Source organism: Gambusia affinis, linkage group LG10 (assembly GCF_019740435.1).
Source record: "Gambusia affinis linkage group LG10, SWU_Gaff_1.0, whole genome shotgun sequence".
NCBI classification, from domain to species: Eukaryota; Metazoa; Chordata; class Actinopteri; order Cyprinodontiformes; family Poeciliidae; genus Gambusia; species Gambusia affinis.
Window position 1 is genome coordinate 27,779,031 of NC_057877.1, and position 13,449 is coordinate 27,792,479.

The 13,449-nt window shown below is 41.7% G+C and overlaps 1 protein-coding gene and 1 long non-coding RNA gene across 4 annotated transcripts in view; both read right to left on the bottom strand.

Moving 5' to 3' along the window:
• LOC122839189 overlaps nt 1-13,449 on the bottom strand; it is a 167,349-nt gene that overhangs the window by 43,929 nt on the left and 109,971 nt on the right. For all 3 annotated transcript variants that reach the window (XR_006371999.1, XR_006372001.1, XR_006372000.1), the window contains one exon: nt 5,536-5,879. This is a non-coding gene — a long non-coding RNA (uncharacterized LOC122839189). The remainder of the gene's footprint in view (nt 1-5,535; nt 5,880-13,449) is intronic.
• sox2 (SRY-box transcription factor 2) lies at nt 882-3,110 on the bottom strand. Its single transcript, XM_044130602.1, has one exon. The coding sequence runs from the start codon at nt 2,738-2,740 to the stop codon at nt 1,772-1,774; it is 969 nt and encodes a 322-aa protein (XP_043986537.1). The 5' UTR covers nt 2,741-3,110; the 3' UTR covers nt 882-1,771.

Here is a 13,449-nt window from a genome sequence, read left to right on the forward strand (position 1 = left end):
ACACACACACACACACAGGCTGACACACTCCCCCCAGATTTAAAACGGTTAGGAAAATTAAGGCCGAGCTGTTAGCTCATCATAAGGATTATTATTATTATTATTATTATTATTATTATTATTATTATTATTATTATTATTATTATTATTGGTTCGGGTCGGTTTGACATACAGATGCATGCAGGATTTTCCACCCTCGTCTTATTGAATAAAAACAGAGGAAAGTGTTGGTGGGTTAACGGAGCAGTTTGATTAAAAACGGACACTGGAGAATCTGGCCGTTAGAAAAAGGAGCTTTTCTGCCTCCTTTTTGTTTTTAGCGGACTCCCCTTCAATTTACCGCTAATTTAAAATGTTATCCTGTTAAGACAACTCTGGGATTTACAGCATGAAGAGAGAGGAGACGCTCTGTGAATGAGACCAGGCCCACACTTTGAACTCAAACTGTTTGTGAATAGCAGCATTACATCTTTTACTGCAGAAATATTAAATATTAAAAACGATGTAAACACTTAAAAAAATGCAGATGTTTAACTGATTGGCTTCAGCAACTAAACTCTGAAAAATCTGTTACAGAAGAAGAGAAAAAACGGTTTTATACCTGCGGATGGAAAATCTTCCCCGCTTTTACTGATGAGGTCGTTAGAAAACACGGTGGGAACGCTGCAGCAGCTGCTGATTTGTGCTGACATCCTGCTAAAAAAGAGCGCAAATATGATCTGTTTTTAAAGTTAAAAAAACAAACAAACAAAAAAAACTAATCCTCAAATCCTTTAAAATAAAAATAAATCATAAACAGACACATGACAACACGTGATGAGAGCCTGCCAACACAAAATGAGTGAGAAAGAAAAATCAAAACTCAAACAATTTCAAGTATCCAAATTTCAAAAAATTTATTCATTTTTCAAACTGCATATTGAAAAAAAATATATATACTCAGCTGAAATTGTAACTGTTATAAGGATGGTATTAGTTCCGGTAATATGTACATGGAGTGGTTGGCTTCTGCGTACAGGCCACAATTCTTTTAAAAAATACAACTACGGCAATGGATTTGGAAATAAAAACTTAAAATGTCACAGTAAATATACAGAAACTGTACAAATCAATTAGAAAATAAAGAGCACAAGCGTCATATCTCTAACAGATGAGAAGTGGGAGACGGAAATATAAATTAACAACCTATGACAGAAAAAAAGTCTCATGTTTTTGTAAAAGAAAATAAAAAAAAAAGGTTTAGTAATATTGACTTTTAAAGGAAATAAAATAACAGTATTACCTGCTTATGTCCCTTTTCTTTCCAATGTTTGCAGTAATTAAGGAGCATATAATCCCAGTTCTGCCATTTTCACCTTTTAATATTTTCTGCAGAACTGGCGTTGCTTTAATAAAAATTGCAACCTCTTGCAGTTTAACAATTTCATCTGATTGTAATGTTTCTTTGATAAATACTGTACAAAAGGTGATTGCAATAATAAAACATTTGATTGCGACTCCCACTGTCTAGATTTCCAAACTTCACCGGCGGTGAAGCGGGTCTCCTACCGATCCTCTAGAGCTTCCTTATTAAATGAAAGAGAGAGAAAAAAAGAGTGGTTTCCTTTTTCTTGGAGACTTCTATACAACTTTTCCCACCCCGAAATTTTTCTGTACAAAAATAGTCCAACGTTAAGTAGTCCAGAATTTCTCTTATAAAAGTTCGGGTTGTTTCTTCTTCTGCTTCTGCTTCTTCTTCTTCTTCTTCTTCTCTGAATGGGTTCCGAGTCTCTTACATGTGTGTTAATGGCAGCGTGCCGTTGATCGTCGTCCCGGGCACGGTGCTCTGGTAGTGCCCGGACATGTGTAACCTGCTCTGGGCGCTCTGGTCGCTCACCTCGGCCCCCGGCAGGTACATGCTGATCATGTCCCTCAGGTCGCCGCTTTGGCAGCCCGGGGCGGCCCGGTGGGACGACGAGGTGACGACGGGCGGGCTGGAGCTGCTGGACTCGGACTTGACCACCGAGGAAGGCCCCATGGAGCCCAGCGCGGTCATCCCCGGCGTGCTCTGCTGGGAGTAGGACATGGAGTAGGTCGGGGAGCCGTTCATGTAGCTCTGGGAGCTCGTCATGGAGTTGTACTGCAGGGCGCTCATGTCGTAGCGGTGCATGGACTGCATCTGGCCCGGGTTGTGCGCGTTCAGCCCCGGGTGCTGGTAGCTCAGCTGGTCCTGCATCATCCCGTAGCCGCCGTTGGTCCAGCCGTTCATGTGCGCAGCATAGCTGTCCATCCGCTGGTTCACCCCACCGCCCAGTCCGGCCCCCACTCCCACGCCGACCCCAGTCCCCATTCCGTTTCCTCCAGGGGCCAGCAGCCCGCCGGGCAGGGTGTACTTGTCCTTCTTCATGAGGGTCTTGGTTTTCCGCCGGGGCCGGTATTTGTAATCCGGATGCTCCTTCATGTGCAGGGCCCTCAGCCGCTTGGCTTCGTCGATGAACGGTCTCTTCTCGCTTTCCGACAGAAGTTTCCACTCGGCGCCCAGCCTCTTGCTGATTTCGGAGTTGTGCATTTTGGGGTTTTCTTGCGCCATCTTCCTCCTCTGGCCCCGGGACCACACCATGAACGCGTTCATGGGTCTCTTGACCCGCTCAGGGCTGTTTTTCTGGTTCGGGCCGTTCCCCGGGGTGTTGGTGTTGCCCGTGCCCCCCGTGTTGGTCTGGGGAGCTGGGGGCTTCAGTTCAGTCTCCATCATGTTATACATGAGGAACAGCTTTCAGTTGGGAGCTTCCGAGCCGAAAAGAGGAAGGGGACAAACTCCAGCAGCCGGAGGCAGGAGACGGAAAAAGTTACCTGTCGATCTTCTCCGCAACTTTTCTCTGGACAAAAACAAGCATCAAGTCGCGTCTCCACACTCTCTCCCTTCTGTCTCCCTTTTCCCACCAGTGAGTGTGTGTCACAGAGACAGCGTGTGAGTGTGTGTGACAAGAGAGGCTTTTCCCAAAAAGGTCCCCGCGATGTTGTGTCCACAAAAACTTCTCCCGCTTGGTGGAAAAAGCATCAACAAGCTGCACTTTTTCGCTGCTCTGTCCGCCTGAGCCTTGACAACTCCAGATAGTTTTTGGACAAGTTAATAGACAACCATTCATGTGACTGGGCTGTCAGAGAATAAATGGCTTCGACCTGGCCAATCAGAGTGCGCGTTCACCACGACGCGCCAATGAGAGCCTTAATTAGCATAATGGGCGGGGCCTAAATGCCCCGAAGCGGCAGAGGAAGCGCTCTCACTCTCAGGCTCAACATCTAATATAAAGTACATGTTTACTATTTTCCACACTTCTGAAAATACTTTTTATCCGGGGTTATGTATGTATAACATGACTTTTTTTTTAAATATTCAAAATAAAACAAAACTAATTAAATAATGTCTTAAAGTTCTCATTTACTTGGAGTTTAGAAGATATTCAAAGATTGTATGTATGAGAGAAAAATATGCTCTGGTTGTGCATCAGATTGTAAAGATTAAACCAAAGTTATAATTCAATTAATTTGTCAAGACTGATTTGTTTTTAGTGGCTCGTGTCATTCCTGTTGTTTCATTTTTTAAAGGTTTTAATTCCCCTCATTTCCAGGCCTGATAAAACAACAACACTTACATAAACTTTGTTAGTTAACTCAAAGCGCTGAATGGAAGAAGCCATGGCTGGTTTTAGTGTTGAAAAGAGGAAATGTAATCCAAGACATCCCCCTCCACTCTTCTTCTTCTTCTTCTTCTTCTTTTGTTTAGCCAAGTTGAATGCCAACACACAGAAGGCAGACGGGCTCATCTCAGCACAAATAAGCGCTTTTTTTGTTTGGGATGTTGTCGCTACATCTGTCCGGACAAAGACACAACTCCACTTCCACTTCCTCTGGTGCTGCTGCTGGCAGTGTGCAGGGAGGAGAAATAAAATATGAGGAATAATTCAAAATAAAGCGGATTTATTCCAAATCTAATTCCAACAAACATGTTGGTGAGACTGGAGTAAATAAAAAAATATATATGTATATATATAAAAACCCAACAGCTGGTTCTGTTGTCATCAGAGCAGTAAGTGGATTCAGAGTAAAAGTTTTCAGAAGCTGGATGTTTCACCCCGCAGAATCACGCCGTGCTGCGTGACACAAGCGCCGCCTAGTGGACGAAACTGAAACTGCAAACAACTGCTGCCTCTCAGATCAGTTCAGCACAAATAAAATACCTAAAAGATGTTCATCCAGAAGCGAAACTTTTTTTTATTCTATCAGCAGCAGCAGCGAACCAAAGCTAAATCAACCCCACCTGACAAATTTTATGTAAACACGAGCATCCAGATTAAATCAAACAAGCACAGAGATCAAGACATATTATTTTTGTTTTAGTCATTTGATAATAAATGGAGGACAGACCCCCCCTCCCTGCTCTCATTATGCCGGCCTGGCCACCTTACATAAGATTCATCTTGTGCTTAATAGGCAGCGAGGGGCGACACATGCACCTCGGTCCATTATGATGCAAGGTTGAAATGGGCCGCTCGGCTGCTATCTGCATCTGAGTGTGTTCCCCGCTACCTCTAATCTGCTTATGATAATAAAGGAACAGCGGGGCCCTGCTGCTGTCTGAAAGCAAGGCCCCCAGCCAACCGCGGGAATGGCCCCTGCATCCACAATCATCCCGAATTAAAGCCGCTGCTTGACAAAAACTAGCGGGTTGGTTCCCTGCGACCCCCCGCCACACCATCCAGGACGGATCCTGCAAAAATATACAACAAGCGGCGCGACACCAAAAACACGGTTTTATGGCGGCACAAGAGCAGGTGAGAGTAAAAACAGGCTGGGTGTGAAATCTAATTCAAGTTGAGAAGGACTCCCAGGTTAAGTTTTAACTTGTTGCGCCAAAAATTGTGCAAGTTTACCCCGACTAAATATAAACAACCACATGCCAAAAATACAGAGAAACATTAATAATAGCAAAATGAAACAATAATGGATTTGTGCGTGACGAAAGAGTCAAAGAAGTTGCAGATAAAATGATAATAATGTTGTGTATGCAGCCACTAGGGGCCGTGCAGAACAAAACATGAAGCAGTCCGACTCGATATGTGATCAGAGAAAATTCTGATTAAAACTCTGCTTTTGGTATTTATTAGAATTTAAGTTCAGACTTAACACAATATGCGCTAAAATGAATATTAATTCAATTTTTATGGAAATGGGGAAAAAATATTTATTCACAATGAATTAAAAAAAAAATAGTTAAGCGAAATCCAATTAAATGCAAAAAAAGCTGCACAAATGAGTCCAGTTTGGTGAAAATGTGAATTATTTAATATCAATCGCTTTAATAATAATAATCTGTCGTTAAATGGCCAAATATAAAATATTCCCCATAATGTTTGTTATTTTTCTAAACTGTCAAAAGCGAAAAACATCTGAGAGTCAAGTTCATAAAGCCATGCGGTGTCATTCCACAACACTGCATGCTAAACACACACACAGACTCACACACACACGCACACACCGGCTGAAACACACACTTACATGCACACGGACACGCAGAGCCACACGCTCCGGGCTTCTCCTCTCCATCGCAGTTCAACTTGCTGCCACTTCGAGACTTGTCTTCCTCTCCTCTTGATTGGCACAAATTAAACGCCGTTTCGCTCAACTTCCCCGGAAATCTTCAGCCGTCGCCGCGGCCCAAATGAGTCCGGCGGCAGCTGCTCCAGGTCCGGCTGCGTCCCGTCCCGCATGCCGCCTCCCCTCCGTAGCCCCCGGGAGTCCGCGCGGTTCGGATCCGACGGCCGGGCTCCTTCGCCGGGCGAGCGGAGCCGCGCAGCCTCGCTCTCTGTCTGGAGCTCCGCTTGTCTTCTCTCCGCGAGTCCCTGCAACAAGAAAAGCCGTTTATGGCGACACACAATGTGAAAAGGGGGCCGATTTAAAAAGGAGAAGAATGCAAGCAAGAACAACAAAAGTCAGTTATAGCAAAGTCTGTGCCTCTCCTATCTTCCACCCCCTAGCTTAGCCCACATAATGAGCAGGAAAAAGCTTTATATTTTGTTCACTGGGTATTCACAGATAATTTGAAGCCATTGTTTCTGCCACAGATGGTTCTTTTTAATACAATAACGGTGCTCTTTGTGAATAGCGAGCCCACAATAAAAATCTAAAGCGTCCTCCTGAATAACCATTTTGTTCTCTCTTGTATAGGCCGAACAAAAGCGCCAGTGAGGTAATGGCCTGCCTTATTGAAAGCCTCAGAATGGGGATTTGATAAAGATTTTTTTTCGCTCCTTTTTTCCTTTTTGCAAAGTAAACGGCAATGTCAAAGAGAAAGTGACACGGGATGAAAAGGAGAGGAAACAGCTAGAAAAGGTGCCTGCTGCTGCAAGTTTCACATGTTACTATTATTAATATTAATAGTATTATTTACTTTTTTGTGTTTTGTGCAAAAACTAGTTGAGATGGAGCTGAACAATAAAGGGGGGTCTGGTCAAGTGCATGGAGCTTTAATCCAGAATACATAAAGGTCTGCTCTGGATTTAAAACCCGGTGTAATGCAGGGTTTGTTCCTTTCCGCTGAAATGCATGGAGACGAGTCCGACTGGAGCAACCTGCTGAGGTCCAGATGCGCACCTGTACGGCGCATCCTGCGGCCTCCGGCTTGATGCAATCCGTAATTAACTGCAGGCTAATCAATAAAGCATTTAACGGATGTACAATGCGCGCGCAGGGGGATGATCCCGAGCCAAACAGATTGGATGTCTGTGATCGTTACAAGGTGAGGACACGCCGTCTGTCACAGGATGGAGGCTGGAGGGCAGCAGGTGAAGGGATGAGGAGAGATGAATAGCAGGAAGAGGAGGATGAGGAGGAAGGGGGGGATGAAGGCCCAAATAATGGAGGAACAGAGAGGAGTGAGAAATCCTTTTTAAACCAGATCATGGAGTCAGAACATCAGAAAACCACCTATCAACACATCAACATCTGTTTACCTCTAAATTAATAGTAATAAATAAAAAATACATCCAAATGTGTGAAAAGTGACAGATTTCCCTCAAAGAATCACAAATTCTGTTAAACCCATTTTCATATGAGGTTGTATCAATTTATGTAATGTTCCCAAAACCCATAAAAAAACTTAAATATTAATAAATAGCTGCTTCTGCATTCAATATCCTAAAAGTAACTACTGAACATCATCTTACAGATTAAACTGTTTTGATTTGATTATAAAATAAGATTTAAGCACACAGCTGATATATAGAGGGCCACATAAAAGCACCGGCGGGCCGGGTTTGGCCCCCAGGCCTCCAGTTTGATAAAGTTTTCATCACCTACAGTGATGAAGAGATGTTATTTTTTATAACCTAATCATCTTTCACAGACATTTCTTCAGTTTCTTAAAACATAAGGTTTTTAATTAATGACATTTAGAACTGGAAACTAAATGTTCTTTATTTACTCTCCAAAATATTCCCCAAAATATTCATCATGCAAGCTGCACTTTTCAAAAAGCAGAATTTAATATTTGTAAACTCCCATTTTCACAAAAGAAAGAAAGTGAAATGATTCCTGCCTACACGGGTTTAAGCAACAGCAAAAATAAAATCACCAAATCGCGACGCAGTCAGCTCTCTGCTGGGTTTTATTTGGAGGAATGAGGTCCACCTTCAAGCATCCAGGGTCAAAGTTCATATGAGGGAACTTTGACCCTCATATCTGTATTTAACTCCATGGCAGCAGCTTGGAGTTAAATACAAACTGAACCAAAGGAAGACGTGAAAACAAAAAACAGATGAGAGAGAGAACCTCAGCACTCTCAGAGTGAAATAACTCAGATTTATCTGATCCATCTGAATCAGTCGCAGAATTTTAATTCTAAACCCAGAAAATGAGGAGGGAGAACGAGATCGCATGTTGAAAAACTGCAGAAAGGAGAGAAAGGCCCGCAGCACCATCGGAGCTTTTAGAAAGGCCACGACCATCACTGAATGCTAATGTCTGTTACACACACATACACACACACACACACGCACACACACCCACACACACACACACACGCACGCACACACACACACACACGCACGCACACACACACATCCACGCACACACACACACACACACCCACGCACACACACGTACACACGCACACCCACACACACATACACACTAAACATTCACTTGTGATTTTGCACATTCACACAAATGCATATTACACATGCATGCTAACACCTCCATATGCATGAGAGCCGACACATTTGCAGCGTCTGTTTGTGTTTTTTCTGCAGCGTTGCCTGATGGAAGAGCCACAGTGGGCTTTTCTCCCATTGTGTGTCTGCAAAAGCATGTGTGGGTGTGTGCGTGTGTGAGGCAGACACATTGACACAGTATTCAGTGAAAAGGGAGGCCCTGGCTGAAGGAAACACGGCTAGCCAACTGTCAATCATGGCGCATGCACAAACATTACCACACACACAGAAAGCCGCCCATTCATTAGCGCTGATGTTCTGGTCCTTGAGAAGAGATAGTTATGCAGTTAGAGGCTGCGTTCAGGTCCAGCCGAGGCTCTCAGCATCACCAAACGTCTGCATGAGTTCACACTCTCTGCCAACGCACCTGGATTTGCTCAAATTCATCTTTCCTGTCTTCAACTTTACTATCAGAACTACATTGGGGGCATTTATTATTTATCAGTCATCGTCACATACATTCGAAGTAATAATATTTAAAATCCTCCAAAACTATCCACAGGTTAAATCAAAACAAAATTATCTGTACTGATGGCCCAGTCAAAGTAAAAATCAAATTTTTGGCCACATTTGAAGACTTCTGATGAGCTTGAACTATTTTGCAGAACAAAAACGATTTCAAGAGACTAAGGACTAAAGTCCCAGGAAGATCTAGAGAAACTCCTCCATGCATTTATCTTTAGTCGCAGTGATTACTGCAACAGTGTCTTCATAGGTGTGTCGAAAAAATCAATCAGCTGATCCAGAACGCTGCTGCTGGACTTCTGACTAAAACCAGGAAGTTGGAGCACATCACCCAGTTCTACAGTGAGAGAATAAACTTTAAAATACTGTTAGTTGGGCGTGCTGTGGTGGCGTAGGGGATAACGCAACCCACATTTGGAGGCCTTGAGTCCTCAACGCGGCGGTCGCGGGTTTGATTCCCGGACCTGGCGACATTTGCCGGATGTCTTCCCCCCTCTCCTTCCCCCTTTCCTGTCAGCCTACTGTCATATAAGGGACACTAGAGCCACAAAAGACCCCCTGGTGGGGAAAAAACCCCAAACAAACTTAGTTTATAAATGGTACCACAGTACATTAAAGACTTGTTGTCGTCATAGCAACCCTCCAGACCTCTCAGGTGTTCTGGTTCTGGTTCTAATCTGCATCCCAAACCAGAACCAAACATGTTGAAGCAGCATTCAGCTTCTGTGTTCCACAAATCTGGAACAAACTTTCAGAAAACTACAAAACGCCTGAAACACTGACTTCCTTTAAATCTAGACTACCTGTTAGAGTTGCTTTGAACCATAATAAATAAAAAATTCATCAACATATTTGACATGTAATGATGATTTTCATGACGGCACTCGGCAAAATGAGACGTTTGTTTCTGGCTTCTCAATTGGTGACTGTATGTTGCGTTTGAGATTTTTTTATTTTTTGTGTTTTTACGATGTAAAGAACTTTGAACTGCTGAAACATGCTAAACAAATAAACTTTAAATTGCCAGTTTTGGCTCCCAGGACAAAAAGTTTGGACTCCACTGATTCAGTCTGGCGTGAAATCATCAACAGATTCACGCAGAAACAAATCAAAGCAAACCTTTGATTTGCGAAGACGTCTGTCGGACAGATATTTAAACTCTTGGCACCAGAGAAATAAAACATTTTTAAAGTTGCTAATTTTAAAACATTAAGTCAATTAAGTCAAATTTGATATTTCTCCAAAAGCAGATATCTGATGTGTAACAGCTGATGAGCAAAATTACATATTTATTGAAACATGACAGACAGAAAAAGACAAAGAGAGAGTGAAAACGGACCATCAAACATGATGAACATGATAAACACTTCATCGTGTTCATCATGTTCATCATGTTTATCATGTTTATCATGTTTATTGTGTTTATTGTGTTCATGGTGTTTTTGGGGTTTATTGTGTCTGAAAGGACGGAGGCAGAAACTGTTCTTCGGTGTGAACTGAATGGTGCGTATGCGGCCTTGCAGAGTCAGACAGTGAAGGTTAGACCTGTGAAAACCCAACACTCCTCTGTGCCTGACCCATTCCACCACATGATGCAACACAGCTTTCAACTTTCTATGTGGACAGAAAACTTTTCTGAAAAGGGAAGAAAAAAAACCTTTAAAATGCAAGTGTGGACATAAATTTTCCCATCTGAACGGCTCTTTTCAGGCGGCCTGCCTCGGCGCGGACATGGCTGCTGTCAGAAAGGTGCAGGACAGAGAGCGCAAAGTTGAGGATTAAAGCTCTGAAGATACCAAAGTGCTGACCACCAGCAGAGAGCATCTGGCTGGTCAGTCCAGCAGTTGTTTGCCCAGGCGGCGGCGGGAAGATACACGGACACAGCTGCCAGATATTTGCTGAACAACACACTTTGTTGGCATCTCATTATGAAGGACAGAATCACAAACAGCTTGAGCAGATCTGGAGAGAAATTCTGGGGGGTCGCCGTCTTTTCAGGCTCACGTTTTACTGATAATGCTCTAGGAGTGGAGGGACTCAATTCAAATGGTTACTCCAGTGAACTGCATGGTCTGTAAGTAATTATTCGCATTTAAACTGATTTTAATGTTAAAACCCCGTCAGAAATAAGCAACATTTTCAATTCAAAATCCCTTTTTGCAGCTAAATTATTGAACAAATGGATATATGAGCTCAACAAAAAACATATTTGTTTTTAATCTGTTATTTCATTTTCAATTTTATTTCCAATTGATTTTAATTTAAAAAAAACCTGACAAATATAAGCAGCATTTTCAATTCAAAACCCCATTTTGCAGCTAAATTATTTAAGAAATAGACATTTTTTTAAAATCTGTTATTAATGTAATTTATCCATCAGATTAGTGTTTCAGGAACTCCTGATCATTCATGGAAATACATCCGCCGACGTTAGCGTTGGGTGTTAGAATAGGTTCTCCGATAGGCTAACTCCTTTTGTAAGACAAACACAACAATAGTATTTTCCAGCGTCCAATCAGATCGTTTTAATAAGCAAAAATCAGAAACAACCAATCAGAGCCAGGGGGAGGGTCTTAGTGCTGTCAATCACTCTCAGGCTTGCCCCGTCCTGATTGCTTTTTACTAAATTATTGCTGGTTCACCACTACATATTCTGACACCATTGCTAATGCTAGTTAGCATAGCCACCGATTACGGCGAATAAATGTTTTCTCTGTAACTAAATTGTTTCCTCTCCATTAGCACATTGAGCAGAGTACAGGAGGTTGATTGACGGCACTAAGACCCGCCTCCTGGCTCTGATTGGTTGTTTTTGTTGGATTTTTGCAGACTGCATTAGTAGCTCAGGGGAGAGGAGATCGATCTTTTCACAGATTATCTCTTAAACAGTCAGAGCATGGTGGCAGTTTTAATAAATATTGGATGGATGGATGGATGGATGGATGGATGGATGGATGGATGGATGGATGGAAAACCATAGTCTTATAAAAGTTACACACTTCAGCTTTGACAGTCAGGAAAGGAGGAGAAGCACATGATCTATATTTTATAACACTTTATAAAAAAAACATGCAGAAATCAAATAATGTTTTTTACTTATTTAGTTAAATGTAACTGTTGTGAACCATTAAATGTTCAGGATTAGATTTAAGATTAGACACAGAATAGCATCCTTAGATTATATTGATGATAATTAATCTGTCATCTGTGTCAGTTATAGTCTTCATGCTTTCTAAATCGTCGCTTCCTTGAACAATTTAAAGTTGAACAGATGTTTTTTTTGTTCTAAGGCCATGTTTTTTCAACTGCTGACATATTGAATATATAAATATTTCATCATTACATGGATGAGAATATTTATGGCAACATATCAGACACGCATCCACTTAATTAAGGTTTATTTAAAAGCACGCCCAGTTTATTTGATGGACAGTTAATAACGATCAAGTCACATAAGAGTTTGTGGGTTTGTTATTGATCGCCTTCATATATTGTCTGTCAGGATGACGAGGAAATGAAGATCAGAATATTAGATGAATAAGGAAATCTCTCTGAGGAGAAATGAAGTCGGATTATCAGACGGCTCAAAGAGACTTAACATCTGAGTGTCATTAAGAAATATAGTGCAGTCAGTTGCAGAGATGAGATGAAGCAACGCAGTTTAATCTGTTTCACAGACATCTGGGATGAAGCAACAGAAAAAACAGCCTCAGTTTGGAGTCATGTCGTATGAAACAGGTGGAAGTTGATCTCACTCTGGTGCAGCACGTCTGTCAGTGAATCGCAAAGTGAAACTGTATTCTTCTGCTCTGGTTTTGAACCTCAGAGTGTTTCAGCAGCCTGGCGGGTCACCAGGATTTACCTGCCCCCCGCCAGGCTGAGGGATGTTTGTTTATTTTAATTTGAGGTTTTTATACAGCAGTAACAGTGACAGTAAAGATGGCATATGCTAGCTTTATGGTTGATGAATTGAACTGGTGCGAACTGAACTGCAACTTTTACACCAGAAGCTTACAGACGGTAGATGGATGGATGGTACCTTAAAACTTCACAGCTCTGTTTTATTTGATGCTTTGTGGGAATATTTGTGTGGCATAAAGTTGTAAGGTTGGTAGATTTCGAGACGACTTTGTTTTTGGCTGTTTGGGCCAAATTTATACACTGCAAAAACAAAATCTTCCCAAGTATTTATGATTAGTTTCAATATCTCAGTACACTTGAATTGTGTAAGTCACTTTTCACCAACACATGAGAGCTTGTTTTGAGTCAATAATTCAATAATACTAAGTCAATAATATTCATCTGGAGATGAATATTGATAAAAAGTAATAGTTCTGCTAGCAGATTTTTGCACTTATACCAAAGAAATATTTTCTGTGTTATAAATAAAGAGAAGTGAAACTAGTACTTTTTCTAAATGTTCAAGAATTATTGATGTAAATCAAGCTCCTATATCACAGGTGTCAAACTCAAGGCCCGGGGGCCAAATCTGGCTCGCCGAAGCTCTTTATGTGGCCCTCTAGACTGCAAATTTTCTCAAAATTGGTCAAAAACATTTGGTTTGTGACTTGTCAAGTTATCGTCTGATATGGTGTGTAATAAAAAGTCACATGTAACATCATACATTAGAACAAATATAGTAAAAAATTCCTTACAAACATTTCTAAAATGGCACCAAAAATCTGTAATTTTGATCACAAAAAGATACTAAATCACAGAATGCTGGAGGAACAGCTAT